This window comes from Pezoporus flaviventris, unplaced genomic scaffold (assembly GCF_033815535.1).
Source record: "Pezoporus flaviventris isolate CSIRO_AGI_PZ_B2104156 unplaced genomic scaffold, CSIRO_AGI_Pfla_v1 ptg000005l, whole genome shotgun sequence".
Taxonomy (NCBI): Eukaryota; Metazoa; Chordata; class Aves; order Psittaciformes; family Psittacidae; genus Pezoporus; species Pezoporus flaviventris.
Genome location: NW_026892553.1, coordinates 19,691,671 through 19,712,419, shown reverse-complemented (window position 1 = coordinate 19,712,419; position 20,749 = coordinate 19,691,671). Strand labels below are relative to the sequence as shown.

General features: G+C 44.5%; 1 protein-coding gene across 2 annotated transcripts; it reads left to right on the top strand.

The window, feature by feature from the left end:
• Window positions 1-1,145: 1,145 nt before the first annotated feature.
• LOC133265594 (P2R1A-PPP2R2A-interacting phosphatase regulator 1) lies at window positions 1,146-15,097 on the top strand. 2 transcript variants are annotated; one of them, XM_061446287.1, is made up of 10 exons: window positions 1,146-1,454; window positions 3,670-3,748; window positions 6,854-6,910; window positions 8,911-8,954; window positions 9,034-9,088; window positions 9,522-9,614; window positions 10,210-10,298; window positions 10,567-10,631; window positions 11,769-11,865; window positions 12,999-15,097. In XM_061446287.1, exons 1-10 carry the CDS (start codon window positions 1,339-1,341, stop codon window positions 13,156-13,158), a joined length of 855 nt encoding a protein of 284 aa, XP_061302271.1. In that variant the 5' UTR covers window positions 1,146-1,338; the 3' UTR covers window positions 13,159-15,097. The 2 variants fall into 2 exon arrangements, with proteins under 2 accessions (XP_061302271.1, XP_061302270.1); XM_061446286.1 differs by having other exon boundaries at window positions 1,208-1,454; window positions 10,570-10,631.
• Window positions 15,098-20,749: the final 5,652 nt, after the last annotated feature.

Genomic DNA, 20,749 nt, shown 5'->3' with positions numbered 1-20,749 from the left:
GGGTACAGTGCTACATGGTGGGCATGAAGTTATGGCGTGGGCAATGACGTGGGCGATACTTGGTACCATCAATACCCTGGCTACAATAACCCCAGCAATGTGAAACTACAAAACACTGCCAGCATGTGACCTGTGAACAACATGTTTTAGCTACCTACAATCCACCTTTCCTTCATGGTTCTTAAAGGCTGCCTGAAAGTCTCCCCTGGAATACACACTGATGCCTGAAGAACCACCAGCTGCATTTCTGAGAAACGACAATGCTTAGCTACAAACTTAGATGCTGGTTTTATTTGAAGGTCAGCATTGTAGCACTTTGCAAGAAACACTAATGAACACACTTTAGATATCTAGAATATTTACTTCTGAGTGTAAATACCTGGCTACAGCCTGGATAAAATGGTTTAACAAGTTAGATGGATGGGTACACGGTGACAGTACCGACACTGACACATGAGCCAGTGAGTGCACAAGGGCAGAATTGTTCTGTACACACACCTTTAGACTGGGTGGGCAGAAGCTGCTATGGCAGAGCAAAACAGGGGTACAGCAGGGGCTACCTGTGCCTCAGAGCTGGGCTCCATGGTGGGGGAAGTGGGGTCTCCGACAGGGCGCAACCGGGACGGGCAGCCCCGGGGAGGGGACAAAGGCATCTTTAAGCTTTCTCACCGCTGCTGTACTTGTCCCGGCACCGGAGAGCCGCGGCCCTAGGCGGGCAGTGCGGCTGGTGGGGCCGGGTCACCTCACCTCAGCGGCGAGCCCGCTCCTGTCCATCCCGCCTCACGTCTGCCATGGGCTGTGGCTGTGGCTGTCCTCGCCCGAAGGGCTCGGCGGACACAGCAGCGCGGAGGCCGCATCGGGCCCAGCCAGCTGCGGCACCGGCAGCACCGGCGGCACCGAGCCCCGGAGGCCGCACCGGGCCCAGCCAGCTGCGGCACCGGCGGCACCGAGCCCCGGGGAACCGAGAGCGCTCCCCGCATGCGCCCTGCCGAGGGATGCCTGTGGCGCAGGCGCACAGAGCGGCGGCGGCGGTGGTGGGCTTGAGGCGCTCCGAGGCCTGAGGCGGCCGCACCGGAGGGAGCAGCGGGAGCGCGTCCGTGTGGCGGCGGCAGCGGGTGGGGGAAGGCGCCGTCCCCCGGGCCTCCCCCGGCATGGGGCGCTGCTGGGGCCGCCCCCCTCGCCGGGCGCGGCGCGCCCCCGGCCTGTGCCTGCGGCGCCGCCCGCGAGGCCTGTAGGGGCCGGGGGCAGCGGCGGCATGAGGAGCCGCTGCGGCCGCCGGCAGTGAATGGGCATCGCGGCGGAGCGGGAGCAGTCGGAGCCGGAGGCGCGGCCCCCGCGATGGCTCAGGAGAAAATGGAGCTGGACCTGGAGCTGCCGCCGGGGAGCGCCGCGGCCCCGAGCGACGGGGGCGGCCTGAGGAGATCCAACAGCGCCCCGCTCATCCACGGGCTCAGGTGAGCGCGGCCCGGCCCGGCCCGGCCCGGTGCCGCCGGTGAGGCTGTGTGTGAATGTGTAGGTCTGCCGTGTGTTGTGTAGCTGAGGAGCACGCAGTGTGCAGGGGCAAGGCTGTGGCCGTTGCTATAAAGTAGCAATCGCTCTGATTTAAAGGTTCAGGTCTGACCCCAAAACCACCCAAATCGCTGTACCGTATGTGACTATGAACAGTAAATCCTTTCAGAGCCGTCGGGTGAATTTAGGAAGATCGCTTCAAGGGATATTGGAGGATGCACAAGTTTTACATTTAGTGTAAAATGTTACATCAGTTGCCCTGGAGTTTGTCTGGATGATACTCATTTTGTTACTGTGTAATACTGGGAGAGACACATGTAGGTAAGCGTGCTTGGATGTTGCTATCAGCCTCTGACTGGTGGTATTTGCGAGGGGGATTGGATGTTTGCCTTTAGCTGACAGGGCAGAGATGGGGAAAGCTCTCGGACGTGTATGGTCTCATGTATAGCTTCGTGTTTGGGTAAGCTGATAACTCAACGCGCTATTTCTTGTCTTCTCTGGGTTGTCATGAAATTGGGAGATGCCCATTTCTGCTGCATGGTGTGGCTATTTGAGGTGGTTCACATGCTGCTCCTAGTAGTATGTCTGCAGCTTGGGAGAGCTTATTGACGTAAGCTTTGTAAAACAGTATAATACATGGGTACTTCCCCCCAACAAACCCACTTAAACTTCACGTCTCTGTAAGGAACTAGGTATCAAGTGCTGAGCCAACCTCATAAACCATTTTGTACCAAAATGGTTAACGGTCCATTACTGTTCAGAGGAAATATTATTGTTTATGCAGTCATAATTTAATGCTAAGTAAACATGGTGATTCTTTTAATATTCACTGTATGGAGTGATAATTGTAAAGGAGCAACTCTCGGTTTACGTTTTGATGCAGTACACAACTATTGGGAATGGCAGTCATTCCTCAGGCAGATTGCTGAGCAGGTACACTGGTTATGTGACTGAGATGAGATGCTTTTATAATCTCATCCTTTTGTAAGTTACAAACTGTGGGACCCTTGGCTCCTTAAAAAAGGCATCCCATAACCATGCTGTAAGCAAAGCCTGAGCTCTTCCCTTAACGCTGTGCATATGCCATACATTAGGTGTGTGTACAAATGGAGCTGAAATGCCATGGAGCTGATCTGAGGTGGTTGCAGTGTTTTGCTTGTTAGGAATTTTCCAGCAGAATATTGTTTTTGCAAGATCGCAGCTCTTGGCAAGAAACGTCAGGGTTTTTTTTCCCAGAATGGCTTCACTGGGTAAACTGAAACAAAAGCTCTTGAACAGCTTTTGCTGCTCTGCCTCCTGTTTTGACTTCTTCAGTAACAGACTTAGTAAGGAGCTTGGAGAGTGAGTTACCGTAGAGCCAAAGAACATTTTGAAGTGGAATGTTTTAGGTCATGGAAGTTACATTTCACAGAACTTTTGACTCTTTTTTCGTGCCAAATAAGATTGATTTTTACTGGGAACTGTGAGTGTTTTCTGTGTGTGATGTGACCAGCTTTTGCAAGGGAGATTAAAAGTAAGGGTATTTCCAGGGTTTTTTCCTCTCCCTCTTAAAAAGAGCTTCTTTTGTATCAAATAACTAATCCTGTGTTATTTCACTTACGTGCTGTTTCCCAGTTAGAGAAGCAATGACTGTGATCAAAAGCCTTAAGGCTTTAAAACCTGCTTTTATTGTAGGTTAAATTTAACCTCGTTTACAAAAAGCATTTAGCACTTCAATTAAATGTTCATAGTGATAAGATTTATCAAGATACTGTTTTGTTTTTTTTTTTTTTTGTCCTATTTTCTATGTAGCATTGAATCTGGCTTCAGCCAGTGGTTAAATACCGTTTATAAACTCATTCTGCTGAATGGTGCAAGTTGCAGTCATTCCAAATGTCAGAAATTCCCCCAGAGATCATCAGTCTTTACAGGTTTTGAGTTATTCTGAAGACAGAGGATGATTAATTAAAATCATGAATTAAAATTGCTGGGACTCGGGGAAAGAACAATTTGCTTTTCACTCTGTGCCAACAACCTGCAGGAGTTCTTCCATACCTGTCTCTGGAGTGCTCTGTCTTGAAATGAGAGCTGTCACAGCATTTGAAACCGAGCTTCGATTGAGAGGTGCTTTTTGCTAGGAAGTAAATGGCTCTTGCATCTGACAAGTGTTTCTTTTCACAGTGATAACTCACAAGTGTTCCAGGCCAGCGTTCTGCGGACCCGCAGGAACAGCACCACAGTGATGAATCGTCACAGTCTGGTAAGGAAACTATTAAACCAACTGCATTAGGTCCAAGCAGGGTTAAAGGAGAAAATGAGGTTGTAGTCTGTGAAACTGATAGCACATGTTTTCAGAAACAAGGCTCTAACTCTGACATTAATGCACTGTACCTATAGTGAAATGTTACTTATAGACCATTGGGCCTTGGAAACTTGGGTACTTGTATTTCATTCTGATCATAACTTTATGAAATGCAAACAGGTGTTCTGTTCTAAGAATAAGAAAGGTAGTCTGTAAGGAAAACTGATTATGTAGATGTATTGTTGTTCAGTATTCACTGTGTTAATCATTTCTGATGGTTAAAAAAGACAGGTGGTGATACTCTTACCTTAAATTGTCTTTTATATAGTAATGACAGAATAGACTGTTGTAATCAACAACAGTGATAGAATCATGTAATCACAGACTGGTTTGGGTTGGAAAGGACCTTAAGATCATCCAGTTCCAACCCCTGCCATGGGCAGGGACACCTCACACTAGACCATGTTGCCCAAGGCTCTGTCCAGCCTGGCCTTGAACACTGCCAGGGTTGGAGCATTTACCACTTCTCTGGGCAACCTGTGCCAGTGTTTCACCATCCTCACAGAGGATGATATTGTTATATCTCTTTGATAATATAGCTCTGTATATCTATATAGATATCTTTTATAATGACTGCAGGGGCAGCTGTGCCATTTGCCTGGGGTTTAACCTGCAGGTTTCTGTCACTACGTGTCATTGCAAAGGAAGGGTCAACTAGCTCAGTGTCTTGCTGTTCGTTTCCATCCAAGAAAACAGCAGTGACACCTAGTGAGTAGATGTTTCGATGGTTTCTATTTTGTTTGTGTGGTTGGGGATCTTGTTTTGTTGTTTAAGAGAAGCATTTTAGCCTGTGGTTAGATATTTAGGTGCTATTTCAGCATTTTCTTTGTTTATTCTCTGTACAGCTCAGTCAGCTCCCTGTCAGGGTTCACTGTGTGGCCCCACAGAAGGCAGGGGGCACTGGAGAGACAGCAGTAGAAGGGCAGAGGTGCCAGGGCAGGTGGCTGTTCCCCTTGGCAGTGGTCCCTCTGAAACTTTACCTTCAGGGAAAAAGATTTATCTGACATACTGGAGAAGGGCAATGGGGAAGGTGTCTCTTTCCTTTCATAGTCTTAATAGTTTGTAATGGCTTTCATTAAGCTTTGTGCTCTCAAAGCACTGGAGATTTGAGAAGCATCATTTCTCCAGTGAGTTCAGCCTGCTTTAAGAGGTACTGAGGTTTCTTTTCACAATAATTAAATCAAAGGACTGTAAACAAGAGAAAAGAAAGCTTTAAGCATTGGCAAAGAAAGGTGGTGACTTGTTGGGAACAAGATTCTGGATCCTCAGTGTTGGTGGGTTTAGTTACTGCATTAGATCCTGCAGAAGAAAACTGTCTTTTTAGGATTTCTATTTTATACTGCAAGCCATTGGTTTTGTATATATTTTGTTAATGTCAAACCTTAAAACATGTGGATCACACTCATAAAATTAGAACATAATGAGTGGAACAAATGCATTTTACTGTGGAGCACCCTAGTGAATAGGCAGGAATGTACTACTCTTCAAATCTTTTTCTCTGTGTGAGAATCAAGGTCACCTCAAGGTCTACATTGGCTGGTACAGCTTGGAGGAATTTTTATTAGGCTTTTAAGGAGCCTGTCCATTATAATAGCAAAACTGACCTAAACTGAACTTTAGAAGTAGCAACTCATAACATTATAGCTGTTAGACTTTGGTATATATTAAGATGACTACATTCTGGCAGAAACATTGAAACATCCTCTTGTGAGTCAGATAAGCTAGTATCTTTTGTGAGAAGGGTGTGAAGTCTTGATATTTGGCTTAAAGGGAGGATTCTGGATATATGAAGCATTAATAGTCTATAACTTACCATAACCTCTTGCGTAAGGCAGCAGAATCTCTGTGTTCTCCATGGCACTGATGAGAAGATGGTGCAGTAAATGGTTAACTGAATGTTCATAAGCTCTCCAGGTTGAGCATGATGAAGAGCTCTGGCAATGTTTTGTGAAGCAGATGAAGCCTCCTACTGCATAAAGCATAGAAACACTTAGTAATAATGCAAACCTCACTTGCTAAACACACTGGGTCCATTTTAAGAAGATACCTTGTCAGCTTACAGAGAGGTTAAACCTCTAGTCAAAGCTTTAGCTTTGAAGTTTTGATCCCTGAATGGGTTAATAACAGAAGTCAATTGAGGGGTGAACATTTGAGGGATGGGAAATACATGAAAATAAATTATATTTTGAGAAAATAATCTCCTTTAATTGCTTGGGTTTGAGCATGCAGTTTTAGATCACAGTATTCCAGTGAGAGCTTGATGCAAAATGGACAGAATTATCAGAAGAACGTTTCTAGTGACATCCTCTCTGACTTCACCCAAATTGGTTGAAGAAGCTCTTGAGAAACCATAAGGAAGATATTTAACTCTTGTTAGCCTTCTAATAGCTGATTCTTTCAGCTGTCAAAATAGGCATTGGTAGGCAGACAACAGTCCAGAAGCCTTTCTGCACATTGTGTTTTGGCTTTGGATTTTTAAAGGAAGAAGTTCTTCCCTGTGAGGGTGCTGAGGCGCTGGCACAGAGAAGCTGTGGCTGCCCCATCCCTGGCAGTGTTTAAGGCCAGGTTGGACACAGGGGCTTGGAGCAAGCTGCTCCAGTGGAAGGTGTCCCTGCCCATGGCAGGGGGCTGGAACTGAATGAGCTTTAAGGACCCTTCAACCCAAACCAGTCTGGGATCCTATCATCTGTTGGAGAGCCTTCTGGATCACTTAAAATATTCTGGATCACTTCAGTGAAGAAGTTTATGCAACAATATACATTAAGGGTGGTAATGTGCTACTTAAAACCAGCTTTATTCTTTAGAGAAGTGGAAGCCAGGCTGATGCCAACTAGCATCATGTTCTTGCAAGTAACTGGTGTAGTTTCTATATACTATGAGCGTTTTAATTCTTTATTCTTGATCTGAGATAGCCCTATGGAGTGGGTAGTGACATTCCTGTGCCTTTCCCTCCCTTCTGTAGTTTCTAAGTGTGTCTCAGTTGTATATGGCTTTGTTTTGCAGTTTGTGCCATCATCGCCTATCCGTATTCCCAGCAGCCGTCTTCATCAAATCAAACAGGTAAGCACAGGTTCTAAGTCAGTTTTATTTCATTTTACATTTTTTATAGGTGGTTGGGGTTTTTTGCAGTTAATGTGTAATGTCCTTCAGGTGACAATAGATTTTACTTTGAAACGGTGTCTGCAGTGTCACTTCAAGGTGTTTTAAATGTAAAAGCTGGATCCTGTCTGCATAGCTCCAAATTTCCTGAATCTTACTGTGAGAAGGAGATTTGAGCAGAAAAAGGAGTCTGAAAATGGACATTTTGGAAAGGATATCTTTCATGTAAACCCTTAGGGTAAGGTTTCACCAAGGTTTTGGCAGTGGTGCCAGCATAAAGATTCACAGCCAATGCAAAGTGTTCCTTAACTCGCGTTGACACAAGACTTCTATTCAGCCAGAAAATGGACTGGATAAGGAGGCTAAAAGAATAAGTTTGGGCTCTTCTTGCTGGTCTGTTTTCCATCTGTATAATTATCTTATCCAGATTATGGCACTTGTGCTATCACAGCATGAGCAGAGGGGGAAGGGTACCAGAGCAAACGCTTGGGGAGGTGGCGGATATCTGAGTAGGCTTAAATAGCCCTGCTGCCCACATTCAAACCACTCAAGTTTTCAAATCAACAAGCTCAGAATCTTGTGGCTCCTCCATTTTCTATGCCTACTTTTTGACAGTAGGATGTTTATAAGATTTCCTTGAAGATCCTTGGTTTTATTTATATACATATATATTTTTAGCTTGCCGGTTTTCAATGGATAGGCTTGATTTTTACAGGGTAAAAAGTTAAGGAAGCAATTTAATGCTTCAGGCAGCGTTTTCAGGGTCTGATCCCTGAAGGCATTTTGCTTCCCATCTCAGATAGTGAAGGTGTATGCATAGTAATCCTGAAGAAAATAACTGTTTGCTTGCATTATGGAAATAATCTACTGGCTTAAAGAGACTGAAGCACTCAGGTCATTTGTAGGGTTGTTTTTATCTGCATCAAAAAGCATAGGATTAATATGTAAGTGTGATGAGAGCAAGGATTGAATCATAGAATTAACTGTTGTGGCTCTGCTATATTACATGAAGTTAAAGTCTGATAATCCAATACAGATACATCTGTATTCCTACTTCTTCCATACATTTATTAAAGCCAACGGTGACATTTCCTAATTTGTATTTGATCACTGAATACCCAAGTTGGACTTCCATAGCCTGTATGTTTCCTGGCACAGATGGGAACCTGTGTGATTTACTTCTGATCTCTTTCAAATCTTACCAAATAATCACACAGTTGAACCATGTTACTGTTAGTAACATCGGGCAGATGTTTTGTTGAGCTTCTATTCTTGGGCTGAATTGGGGAATCTACTCATTCACTCACCAGACTGAGCAGCATTCAGTTAGTTTGGAGGAATGGTGTCTACCTAAGAGGAGCTCAATAGTCAGGTTTGTACTTTAACTTGGTGTTAATGTTTAGTGTGATTTTACATCTCTGATCCATTTTAACGCTATTTTTTGGATGGTTTAGGAACAAAACACTAAATCCCAAATGCATTGTGTAAAATGCACTGTATTGCAAATGAAATGATGACGGGTGTCTGGTTAGTTATCCATAGAATAGGGTAAAAATCCAGCCATATTTTGAGGATGATTTGTACTAGTTTCCACTTTGTGAAATAACACCATGCATAAAGTTACTCCAGCATGAGCAGAAGGTTTGCTTCATTGTTCAGTTTTGTAACTACTGCTTGGATAGTAATGAAAACAAAAACACTGCTTGAGGACCAACCAACTCCTATAAGCACTTCTTATGTGATGGTCTCTCTTGCTGCATTTCTTATGTGATGGTCTCTCTTGCTATATCTCTTACCCATCCTTTTCCCCTCACTCCTTTTTGCGTGGTGAGAGCTTGAGGTTATTGTTGCTTAACTGAGTTGGATTAATTTTGCTGCGTAGTAGAGTGAAATGAAACCAGAGCTGATTTGCTGTAGGAAAGTGCTTTTTTGTGTGTTTATCTTCATTTTTCATCTTTTAGGAAGAAGGGATGAATTTGCTGAATAGAGAAACAGTACGTGAAAGGTAAGCATCAAGGTGAACTGGAATGCTTCATGAAGTCTACTATGGGCCTGGGACAATAAATTTCTTTTCTTCTTTATAGAGAAGTGCAAGTAGCAATGCAGATGAGCCACTCATGGGAGGAGAGCTTGAGCCTGGTAATGCATTCATGCTTCAATCTGTGTTTCTGTTGTCAGTATCAGGACACTAGAGACTCTCATGTCAACATTTTCTTTATTAGCTTGACCTACACTTCAGGTTTTTGTATATTGCTGCTTTTGATCAGCAGTTTTTCCACACTAACAAGGCATAGGATGATCAGTTGTTTGAGGATACATGTGGGTTCCTTTGCATTCATGCAAAGAAAGTTGCATGGATGTCTGCCTATTCAAATTTTCTTCCAAATTCTGATACTCACCTAATGATGCTTAAGGCTTTTTGGTTGTTGTTAAGCATAAGCTCATAAATGGCTACTTAAAAGTGATTAATATGATGGAGGATAACTTTGGAATTGTACTCAGTTCCACACCAATCAGCCCTTTTCATGGTAAGGAACTTGCTCCTAAGATTAATTCTATGTACTGTTTCCAGACTGACAATGATTTTGAGAAATCCTCATCACCAAAGCAAGTGGACTTTGTCCCAGTTTCTCCAGCTCCTTCACCTACTAGAGGAATAGGGAAGGTGAGCAAAATGTGGTAATAATGGGTCTATCTTGAACAGTACTAAATAAATCCAACCAAATTGATAGCAAAAGATGAAGCCACCTGCTCCTTTCTGCCTCAGTGGCAAACAAGAAACTAGAATAAAGAAACAAAACCAGCCCTAAAGCCCTAAACCAGAAAATATCAACCAGCAGATGCACATCTTGTGGGTGTGAAATTCTGTGGAGTGTTCAACTGTTAATATGTGGTTAGTAAATCTTATTCTTTATTTGCCTTCTTCTTGGAGTCAAGAGGAAGGAGTGTACATGCCTGTTTTCAGAGTTATGGAATGGAGCTCATCTCAGTCTCCCCTCTGGCCTATGGTTAAAGCCATTTAACCCAACTACAGTGAAATAAATCCTTGTCAACCTGCATGTTTTCTGCCTGAAAATGGAATCTCCAGTTTCAGGGGTTTTTCGTTCTCAGTAGTGAAGTATCTGGGTATACCCAGCCCTGTTGACTGGGTGCTTGCATCAATAATGGGTTGCTTATTTACCCCCAGTAAGGATCAGTTGTTACTGTATGGGTGTGATATGGTGTTTATGCATAAATAACACAAGCTGTTTTCCTCTCAGCAATGTTTCTCACCATCTTTGCAAAGCTTGGTGAGCAGCAGTGGGTTACCTCCGAGCCCCAGCCCAAGTCCAACACGGAGATTTTCAAGGTCGGTACCAGATCATATCAATAATAGGAAATCACAGAAGGCTTTTGAAATCCCAGAATTTGTTATAGACACAAAATGATGATCACAAATACAACTTTATATATTCATGAACAAAGGGGGGACATGACACATTGTATAAGCTGTTACAATGCCTATTTTCTTAGTGTTTTCCACTTAGTAGTTTGTAATCCAAGCATCTGTTAACGCTTTACATGTTTTCAAGCTTCCTTTGTTAATGGCGATCAGTACAGCGTATGCCTTCTTTTAGCAGGAGAAGCCAGAGTCCAATTAACTGCATTCGACCAAGTGTTCTGGGGTCAATAAAAAGAAAAGGTACAGTATTTGGTTTGGGCTGGTGTAATAGGCCAGCCTTTGAACTTTATCAATTAAAAATAGAATATAGCTTTCCTCATAATTCTGTTCAATTGCCTGATACTTGAAAGAGTGCCTAGAAATAGAAGGTATTACAGGGGACCAAATAAATAGAACTGATTACAGAGATAAAACAGATTGTGAAATTAGTTTTTACTCTTCCATAAGACTAATAGTTGTTCTGTTCTAATGGCTCTCCATTAGGTCTGTATAGTCATATAGACATATATAGACATATAGTATAGTCATATAGACAACATAATGATCATATATATACCTGATAACATAATGATCATAACAGACTCCTCTGTAGTCATATAGACCTGATAAGAAATGGATGTAACCTGCTTAACAAAACAAGAAATACAACTGTTGGTATATTACCAAGTAAAACGTTTTGGAAGTCCTGGATAGCACAGCACACAGGTAATATAGATGTAATAATCACCCTTCAGAACCAAAAGCTGATGCAGAGACCTTGTATAGACACCTTTACTGCTTTATTGGGAAATGTTTCCCAATCTCCCTATGTTTTTATTCAAGTTTAACTTCTGGTTATTTTATTGCATCTGTTTTTATATCTTCATGCTTCACCTTTGTAACAGAACACTCTGGCTCCGAGACAACTTTTATTTGAGTTCTGTCATAGCCTGTTTAAGCATATATCTATCCTCCCTTCTTCTAGGGTATTTGGAAGTCAAAATCAATGCATAAGTTTAGTGGTAATCCTGAACCTTGTTTCTATTGATTGCAAGAGGAAAACAAGCTTCCTTATTGTCAGCTTCTCTGCTTTGGTGGAGCCAGTCAGTGAACGGATAGCTGAATAAACTGGAACAAAAAGACTGTTCTTCACTATTGAAGAATAAATACCTGATATCTAAACTCAGTTCATAATTCACTAAATTTTATTGAAGTTTGGACTAAAATGTTGCCAAGAAACAGTCTTTAAAATTTCAGCATGAAATTTCTGGTTTACATTTAAAATAACACTCATTCTCTTGTGTAAGATGGAACCTCTGTTCTGTTTGCTGTTCACCGAAAGCAGATTTTAGTTGCAATGACTGGTAATGTTTTATCATTCCTTATCTCTTAACAAAGGTGTAATGGAGGTAGAAGATCATCCAAAAAGATTATTCCAAGGATCCACCAACATGCTTAGCCCTGAGGTTTCACATCAGGCAGACCTTGGCAGATGGTAAATGCTGTACTATTTATTGTGTCCATATCATCAGAAGCATTACAGGTCCCTCATCATCTACCAATGATTGTGCTTGAAGTTGTTTTGGGGATTTTTAAGTACAGACATCCCATTTTGCAGCAGTGGAAGCACCACAGTCAACAGGCAGCACTGTTCACTACAGTGCACAGTTTCTAGACAGGCTGTTAATGTGCTTCATTGAAATGGGAGTTGAGTATTTTTAGGAAAAGATATCTCATGGCTGACAACTCCTTGAATCTAGTTTCAAGCTGCAACCAAATCTGAATGTAGCACACCCCCATTGGGGGTGGATTGGGGGTTTTCTTCCTTCTCATTTTCCTTGCTCTTAGTCACATAGGAAAACTGGTTCTGCCCCTCCCTGCCGGGAGGAGATAAAAGTACTATGTTAAAAATCATAACAACTTGAAATAGCAAGGGGTTTTGATTTAGTATTTCAGTCAAGAGGTTCATAATACATAGGGTGTGCCCACACAACTATGCACACAGGCTTGTTCACAGCACTTCTGTCCTTGCCTCTCAGCTGATGTACGTGGCTGTGCACAACCTTTGAGCCATAGCAGTGGCAACAATAACATGGGTGTTTTAAAGGTACTTTTAAAATGTGCCTTTTCTTGCACTCCTATTCCCAATAGGCACAGCAGTGCAGGGTCATGGCTGCATCTTGGTTTAGGAGATGGTAATTTTAAAAAGCACTTTGATGCTATCGCTGGTGATAGATCACCTCAGGTGTAATTCTGAGTCCTGTGCAATACTTCATGAATGGTGCAACTGAAGTATGTACAGTTTATCATCAGCTCTCCCCATGACAGAGGCCTCTGGGTATGTGCTAGGCCAGGATGTTGTAGGAGATGGGGTAAAGCTTGGGATGAATTCGTCAGCCTTACGCTTTCTAATCTGTACACCATTCCTGGGTGAGCTGAAGAAGGTGGGCAGAATGTTATCTGCCTGTCTGGAAGTGATTGTGCAGCATGTAGTTGCAGCTTTATTTCAAATCATAGGGCTTACTGTTCCTTCAGAGATGCTCTAAAATAGCTTTATAATGAGTGGAAGCTAGTATCTGAAACTTGGAGTACCTCATTTCTCCTAACTTGCTGTTCCTCTGTTGCCAGTCTGTCGTCACATGCTCTCGATGACAACAGGAGCAGTGCAGGCTCTTCCTGTGACTCACCAGCTGAAGTTGGCACCAATACAGACTCTCCAGTCTCACTTTCTGACTCCAGATCTCCTTTTTTACCAGTAGATCTCACGGCTAAGTTACCCATCAATTGAGAAGCAGAAGTCTGCTAATGGACACCAGGAAACAGGCTGGACATCAATAAGACTTTCTGTTGTGTGTAACTGATTCTGTTCCTCATAGGAACTTCCAGAAATGTCATGATTTCTAGAAAACTTCCAGAATAGTTCCTTGAGGAGGAATTCATGTTTCTAGTGATTTGTATGACATTTACTACAATACAGTAAGCATTTGAATCACAAACATATTTGATGCTAACATCAGTGAGCAAGCTGTTGATTTACAATGGATGTTGTCTTGTTGGAGTAAGTTACAAGTATTCTATGTACATTCTGCTTGTGGAACTCTTGGCTTTCCAACAGCTGCCAGGCAGCATCCTCACTAATATAACGTGGTGCTTGTGTAGTAGCAGATAACTTTCACACTTGTCCTCAGTCTGAAACCAGCAAAGCAGCTTTTACTAAGTTGTTTTTATTCCAGGAGTGTTAGATATTTATCCTTTTTGTTCTTCATATGAAATAGGGAATACTGGGAGGGGGGAACTGATTCTTGTATTCTATGATGATTGGCTGTTAATCAATCCTGTGTTCTAATAGATGTCAAAAGAATGAGTTGGTGAATTGCCAACTTAAATTGATATGATGGATTTTATTCATGATCATGACTGCTCTTGTGGCTAAATTCAGATTAGGTGGGGAGCATTCTTCTGGGGGTTTCTATTTTCATTTTCTTCCCCATGTAGATGACTTATTAGAGTGGTAGATGCTCTATTAAAGGCCTTTTAATAAGGAAATATAGTAATAATGTTTGGAACAAAACATTAAATCCTGAGGTTTTAGTAATGAGTGCTTCAGAAGCGCGTTATTTTAACACGCAGTATTTGTTCCCATACATGGCTTTTGTTGGACAAATACAGAGAGGAATCTTGAATGCCTTTATACAGGCTGAGGCAATCAGACATGTTTAATCTGTGTTTCATCTTCTGCTGTCACTGCCTCGAACAATGGCATTGAGTTATTTCTGCTGTTGAGAACTTCAGATGCCAATTACAAGAGGTTTTGGGATTCTTGTGCTATATTGGAAAAGTCAGTGGGTTGAGACATCCCAATCTCAATTTGGGAGTTCCCCAAACAGGAGGAGAACCTGCAAACCCCACCATAGCAGCTGGTTTCAGGTTTTCCAGTGACAACCTCCTTTTGGTTGTCGACTCCTGCTACCCAGTTGAACTTCCCCAGCTGGGTCCCTGTTTGCACGTGTGTGTGCATCTGTACTGTGAGGTTTTAAGCCTTCCCTCCAGAGAGGTTAATAACAAAGCAAAATGGTTTCTTTCTAACACTAAATCTTTGGTCTGTGTAATAAGGTGAGAAAAGTGTGGAGACTTCCTCAAGTAGGAGAAAAGCCTGAAGTCTGCTGTGAAAGATGGATGAAGCTTTGACTGACAGCAGCCATCAAGAGTAGAAATGGACAACTTGGAGTGCAAAGACCTGGTGACCTGAGGGCCAGCGACCAGTGTCCGTATGTCCTTATTGTAGAGAGAATATAGAATGTATTTACTAGTTTGACTCAGTTCAAGTAAGAGATGACATGGTTTACTTCTCATTTCATTCCTCTTAAATTATTCTAATAGTCAACTTCCTGATTGCAGCTCCTTTTCAAAACCCAACTGCCCTTCATCCCTGTGGCGAATGGACAAGCTTGTGCTTCGTGTCTGTTGGCTCTCTCTAACACAGCACAGTTTGGTTTTGCAGTTTCAGGTATGTGCCAAAGAGTTGCTGTGTGTTCACTCTTCTGTGGTGAGGGCAAGATAGGGTTTTAAACATCTTGTAGAAGAATGAACCTCCTGGTGTCTCTTCCAGTCTTCTAAAGATGCACCAGTGAGGGTTTGATAGTTCCGTGGGGGCCAGCTCCTCTCTCTTCTGTGGAATATTTATGCTATTTTTCAAATAAGTGCCAATAAATGGAAAAATAAATGTGTGTTGCTGTTTGTGCACTTTGTTAGAGCCAACCAGATTCTGGTTTTAATGTTTAAATGCTTTCAGTTTTCATTCAGAGTATCTATTGTAACCCACTTCCCCCTAGTTGGAGCTGGACGACCCTTAAGGTCCCTTCCAACCCAAACCAGGCAGGGATTCTGTGATCTTAAAGTTCTGTGGCAGCTCTAAAACCAAATCAAATCAACCCCAACATTCTCAAAAGGCTTCACTAGCTAAGCTAAATTTGCCCCTGGTTTATACCTAAAGGATGTTGTGCTGAAATAGTTTGGAAGTGAGAAGCTGCAGTTGGCTGGGGACAGTATGGAGGCTCTCGCCTCTTAAGAAGTGGGGGATCTTTGTGGTTTGCCTTAATGGGGCAATTGGTGCTGTTGGAGGAGAGAGCAGCAGTGATATATCTGCAGTCTGGATGTATCTGCAGTTGTTCCTTTCCCTGCTTTTGGAAAACAAATTAATTTGAAGTTGTGGAAAAGGCATGGAATTATAGAATGGTTTGTGTTGGAAAGGACCTTAAGATCATCCAGTTCCAACCCCCTGCCATGGCCAGGGACACCTCACACTAAACCATGGCACCCAAGGCTTCGTCCAACCTGGCCTTGAACACTGCCAGGGATGGAGCATTCACAACCTCCCTGGGCAACCCATTCCAGTGCCTCAGCACCCTCACAGGAAAGAATTTCCTCCTTATCTCCAATCTAAACTTCCCCTGTTTCAGTTTGAGCCCGTTACCCCTTGTCCTGTCACTCCAGTCCCTAATGAAGAGTCCCTCCCCAGCATCCTTATAGGCCCCGTTCAGATACTGGAAGGCTGCCCTGAGGTCTCCATTTCTTGTCCATTGTGTCACTGAGAAGCTGCAGGTTTGTGCCCTGGGGTCAGGAGGCACATCCAGGATTTTTCCAATGAGATGAAATACTGCATTTTGGAACCAAATTACTCATGAATAAGGAATATTGAAGCTGTGCTTGATCAAGTGTCGTTGTTACAGGACTATTGTACATGACATCCCTTGACTGATCTGAATCTGTATTACAAGTGTTAGGTCTTTGTCTTCACTTGAGAAGAAATGGACAGCTTCCTTGTCTTAGGCCTTACTGGAAGTAGTATGATGTGCATATATATACATATATATATATATATATAAAAATGTGTAAATATATAAGTATATGATACATAAACTTGTTTATCCTGCAGCACTTTGAGGGCGTAGAGCCGTTCCTCTGGGATCCTGCCGCTCCTCTGCCATGGCACCCTTCCAAGGTCCTGCTTGTGATCAGTACTTCATTGCTCTGCTTGAAAACTCTCCCGTGGGATTTGTTGGCAGGGAAATCAGGTCTTGGGCCGGTTGTGTCTTCCTTGACAACTGATAGGTGTTTTTCTTCCTTCCACCTTCTGCAGAGTGACGTGGCTGCCGAGGGAACATGGATAACGGTGCCAGTGCTCAGTGGGACAGTATTTATGGAATGAGAGCTCCAGTGCTTGCTGCCTTTAGCAGAGGGATAGATACTTGACGCTGGAAGAGAGGTACAAATGCCAGGGAAAAGGAGCCTGTGCAGCAGCGAGATCAACTTGCTGGGGTCTTGTGTGTGGTCAGTGAGATCTGAATGCTTGAGTGTAAGTGATCACCAGCCCATACAAACAAAACAGGGCTACAAAGTCTTGCAGTGGGGAGCCTGAGATGATTTGGTCTCTGAAGGTCTATTGTGGTTCTAGTATCAGTGCTGTACGTGTAAGTCCAGCGCCACTGGGGTGAGATGTTTGCCAGGGAAGTGACTAAAGGCAGGAGGGATCTGTGGTGCTCGAGAACAGCTTGTGCATTCCTTAGCACAAGAAGTGTTCACTTTACACTGTTGTGCTCTTGCATATGTTGGAGTCGGAACTCATTTACTTAAAATAGGGAGCTTCAGAAGTCCTAATTAAAATGTGTGAGCTCTTCAGAGCCTGTTTCAAGCAGCTTTTCACCATCATCACCAAGTGGCAGATGGAGTTGAAGTTGATCCCTCTTCTCCTGGAAGCACCACGTTAAATATTTGTCAATGTAATTGGATGTTTACAGCTCCAGTACAATAGTTAAAACCTTAATGACAGGAAGATCTTAGGCAGAAACTCTTCCCTGTGAGGGTGCTGAGGCACAGGGTGCCCAGAGAAGCTGTGGCTGCCCCATCCCTGGCAGTGTTCAAGGGCAGGTTGGACACAGGGGCTTGGAGCAAGCTGCTCTAGTGGAAGGGGTCCCTGCCCGTGGCAGGGGTTGGAGCTGGAGGAGCTTTAAGGTCCCTTCAACACAAACCAGGCTGGGGTTCTGTGGCTTGCAAGAGCCCTTCACAGGAACTGGATGTCAGAATTGTCACCTCACAGCAAATGTGGCGCCTGTTTCCAAAGGGTCTCTCTTGGATGGGTGGGTGTTCCTCTGCTTTACCTGTGACAGTGGAGTCTTCCCATTTCTGTGTGCTTGCTACGAGCTTCCTTGTCTGATGTCTTCCTTGAGACCCGCCACCAGTCAGCCTGGGTCTTGGTCAGGAGATGCCCTTCCTCTCTCCAAGCAGGCAGCTGCCCTACATCTAAAGACATGCCGGAAGGGAGGGATTCCTTCCTTCCCCTTTGGGGTCTGGTGGTAGAAGCATGAGAAAGGAGGGGAAAAAATAAGCAAGTGGAGGAGAATAACCTTGTCTGACTTTGAGTCGCTGGCTCAGCAACAGGAATCTCAGAAGGGGGGAGGAGCTGAGTGCATTTAAACCAGAACCAAACACATCTCTACACGCCTTCGTGCTGGTTCCCCTCTGCCCCTCAAGGGACTGGGATCTCCAATCCCAGGGAGATTCCTCAGACAAATCTGGCATTTATAAACCATGAAATTCCTCTGCGGGTTTTAGTTTCTCCTTGCTCCACAAGAGCCTTGGAAAATGTTTGTTAAATTCAAGGCTTCCTTCCATGATTAATGGCATGTAAATGTGTAGAACTTTGCTGGGTGTTGAGTAGGAAGAGCTGCCGCAGTGGGAGCAGCTCCTGCTGCAGGCTCTGCCTTTGGAAACATGGGTTTCTTGTTTACTTTTTCCCTTTGTGCCATAGAGAAATCAAACCCAAGGCGTGCATGTCAGGCACTGGGTTTTGTGGCACAGAAATAGAGCACTGTGGGGTCTTGGAGCCAGCTTGCATAGGACTGTGTGGCACTCACATCGCTGCAAGCAACCGCTGCCAGAAATACATCAGGGTGCTTTCACTGTAAGTGCATTCACTGCAGCACTCGGGGTTGGTTTCGGAGATTCCAGGCAGATTCCTGAGGGAAGGCACTAATGGGTTGGTGCTGTTGATGGAACACAGGATTCCAGAGCCTTACTGCAGAGTTTTGTCTTGTGATGGGGGTTATGCTCGTCTAACACCTTGGTGTTCCTACCTTGAGTATCTCCCTAGAGAGGGATGCTCTCACTTTGTTAGGTGCATTGTTAGTTCCTCTCTTTTTAACCTGTAACCATGGCTTTAAGTTCTATCACAGACTCTCTCTCTTTCATTCCATGTCTTTGACAGGCATTTGATCAGTCTTCTTTGCTCCTTAGTCTTACCTCTTGCTCTGCCAGGCTCAGGATGACAGCAGTTACATGTGTCTGGACTGATGCTGCATGGCGGAGCTGTTACAGGGAGCCTGTTACTCAGGTGGGCCTCCTTACTAGCCCTTTCCTCACTGTGAGGAGATGAGCCATGGCTTTGGTGCTGCTGCAGTCATGGCTGTGCTACTTCCCCTGGGTGTAACTCCATATTGTGTTGTCAGTGTGGTTACAGAGCTTTGCAGATTTTCAGGAGCTGATGTGCATTGGCTACAGTTCATTATCTAAAGTCACCAGCTAGCTAGCAACAGCGGAGAGCTTCTATAAAAGACAAAAATAGACCAAAAGAAGTGAGTGCATCCCCCATCCCCTTACCTGGCTGTAGGTGTTACACTATGAGTGTTCATTCCTTCTGTACTAATTTTTTGAGGGTATGCAGGTTCTTTAGGACTCCTTTCATTTACACATCCATTATCTTTAAGTGGCTCTTGCTAGAATGAGCAGCAGTGGTTTCCCAGCCTTCACTACCTTATCTGGAGCAGCACTGAGTGAGTTATGTCCTCCTGGCAACAGCTACTGCACCCTCCTTCAATGGCTGCCCAGAGAAGCTGTGGCTGCCCCATCCCTGGCAGTGTTCAAGGGCAGGTTGGACACAGGGGCTTGGAGCAAGCTGCTCTAGTGGAAGGTGTCCCTGCCCGTGGCAGGGGCTGGAGCTGGGTGAGCTTTAAGGTTCCTTCCAACCCAAACCATTCCATGACCTATGAAGGATCTCTCATTCTGAGAACTTTCTTTGCTGTAAGCAAAGTACTCCTGGAGCTGGTTTAGTGGCTCAGGGCAGTGATGGGATGCGTGGGATGATTCCCAGTGGGCCTAAGTTTGGACGTGTGAGATGCATACTCCTGATAAGGGAAAGGGGCGATGGACCTTGGCATTTCTAGGGGAAGCTGTTACAAGAAAAGGGAGGTATTTGGCATATGCATTGACAAATGAGGACTAAACTATGGTGATTTATCGCCAAACCTCTTTGGCAGCCTCTCTCCAGTTTAGGCCTCTCGGTTATCGGATCCTTCCTGTGTGTGAACATGAAATGAAGTAATGTACGAATGGCTTTGAGAGCTCGGAGCTGCTTGGTTCCGGGAAGGATTTCTCCCGCGTTGAAGGCTCGTTCCTGTGATGGGCTCCTCAGTGCCCCTCTTGGGCTGTTTGGCAGCAGCAGTGGCTGTCACCGACCCCACACTGGGTTATCCCCCTGGGGTGGGTGCTGAGCCACCAGCAGCAGCGTTCCCCTCGGCAGGGACTGGATCTGTTCCCGGGTGCTCTCCACATGAGGCTGCTCCACCGGCTCCCCAGGCTCCGGCGCTCCTCCAGCTCCCATCCCTGGTGAAACGAGGTCCCTTCAGCTCCGTTCAGTCAGGTCTGGTGTGGTTTGAAGCATTCCATGACCCTCCTTTAGAGACAACAGGGAAGTTAAAAGCGTTTTCTGATCCCCACGAGTGCAAACACCCAGAGGAGCTCCTGTCCCTGAGCCTCCAGCAGCTGGGAGCACCGCTCAGCCTGCCAACGTTCCTTGTTTGATCCCAGTGCCCCAGCGAGCGCTGGGTAAACAGGATGATTGTTTCTGCTGGGTGACCTTAAAGCCCTCCTCACTGTCTGCTGAGAGCACTCCTCCATGGCAAGGAAATGGCTGGTTTTGTTTGTTTAAGAGGCAGGGATGGGAAATGACGCCGACGCTTAACTGGTTTTCCTGGTGTTTTTAGAAGGCACCGTCACTGTCTCAAGTCTTATTTCCAAAGGCATTCAGTGTTTTCCACAACCCTGCTAAGTCCTACAGCTGTGTGCATGCGTGTGTGTGTGTATATACATATATATGCATAGGCATCAAAAAATAGCTTATAAATTTCGTGCACCCACCTGGTGATGGGACACGAGTGCCTCCCTGTGCCCATGCTGTAGCAGGGTTTGATACGTTCCCCCTCACAGTGCTGAACTTAAACCATCCTCAGGTCCCATTTCCCAACGCTGGCATAAATCTGTGCTTACAGAGTGTGCTGTAACCCCCCTCAAGTAGGAAGAAGTCACAGTTCCCCTCTGTCATGCTT

Excerpts from the sequence above, each read along its gene's own strand:
- LOC133265594 (XM_061446287.1), top strand. The coding sequence starts at position 1,339 with ATGGCTCAGGAGAAAATGGAGCTGGACCTGGAGCTGCCGCCGGGGAGC. Across the intron at positions 1,455-3,669 it reads CCGCTCATCCACGGGCTCAG|TGATAACTCACAAGTGTTCC; the intron begins GTGAGCGCGGCC and ends TTCTTTTCACAG. Across the intron at positions 10,632-11,768 it reads GGGGTCAATAAAAAGAAAAG|GTGTAATGGAGGTAGAAGAT; the intron begins GTACAGTATTTG and ends CTCTTAACAAAG.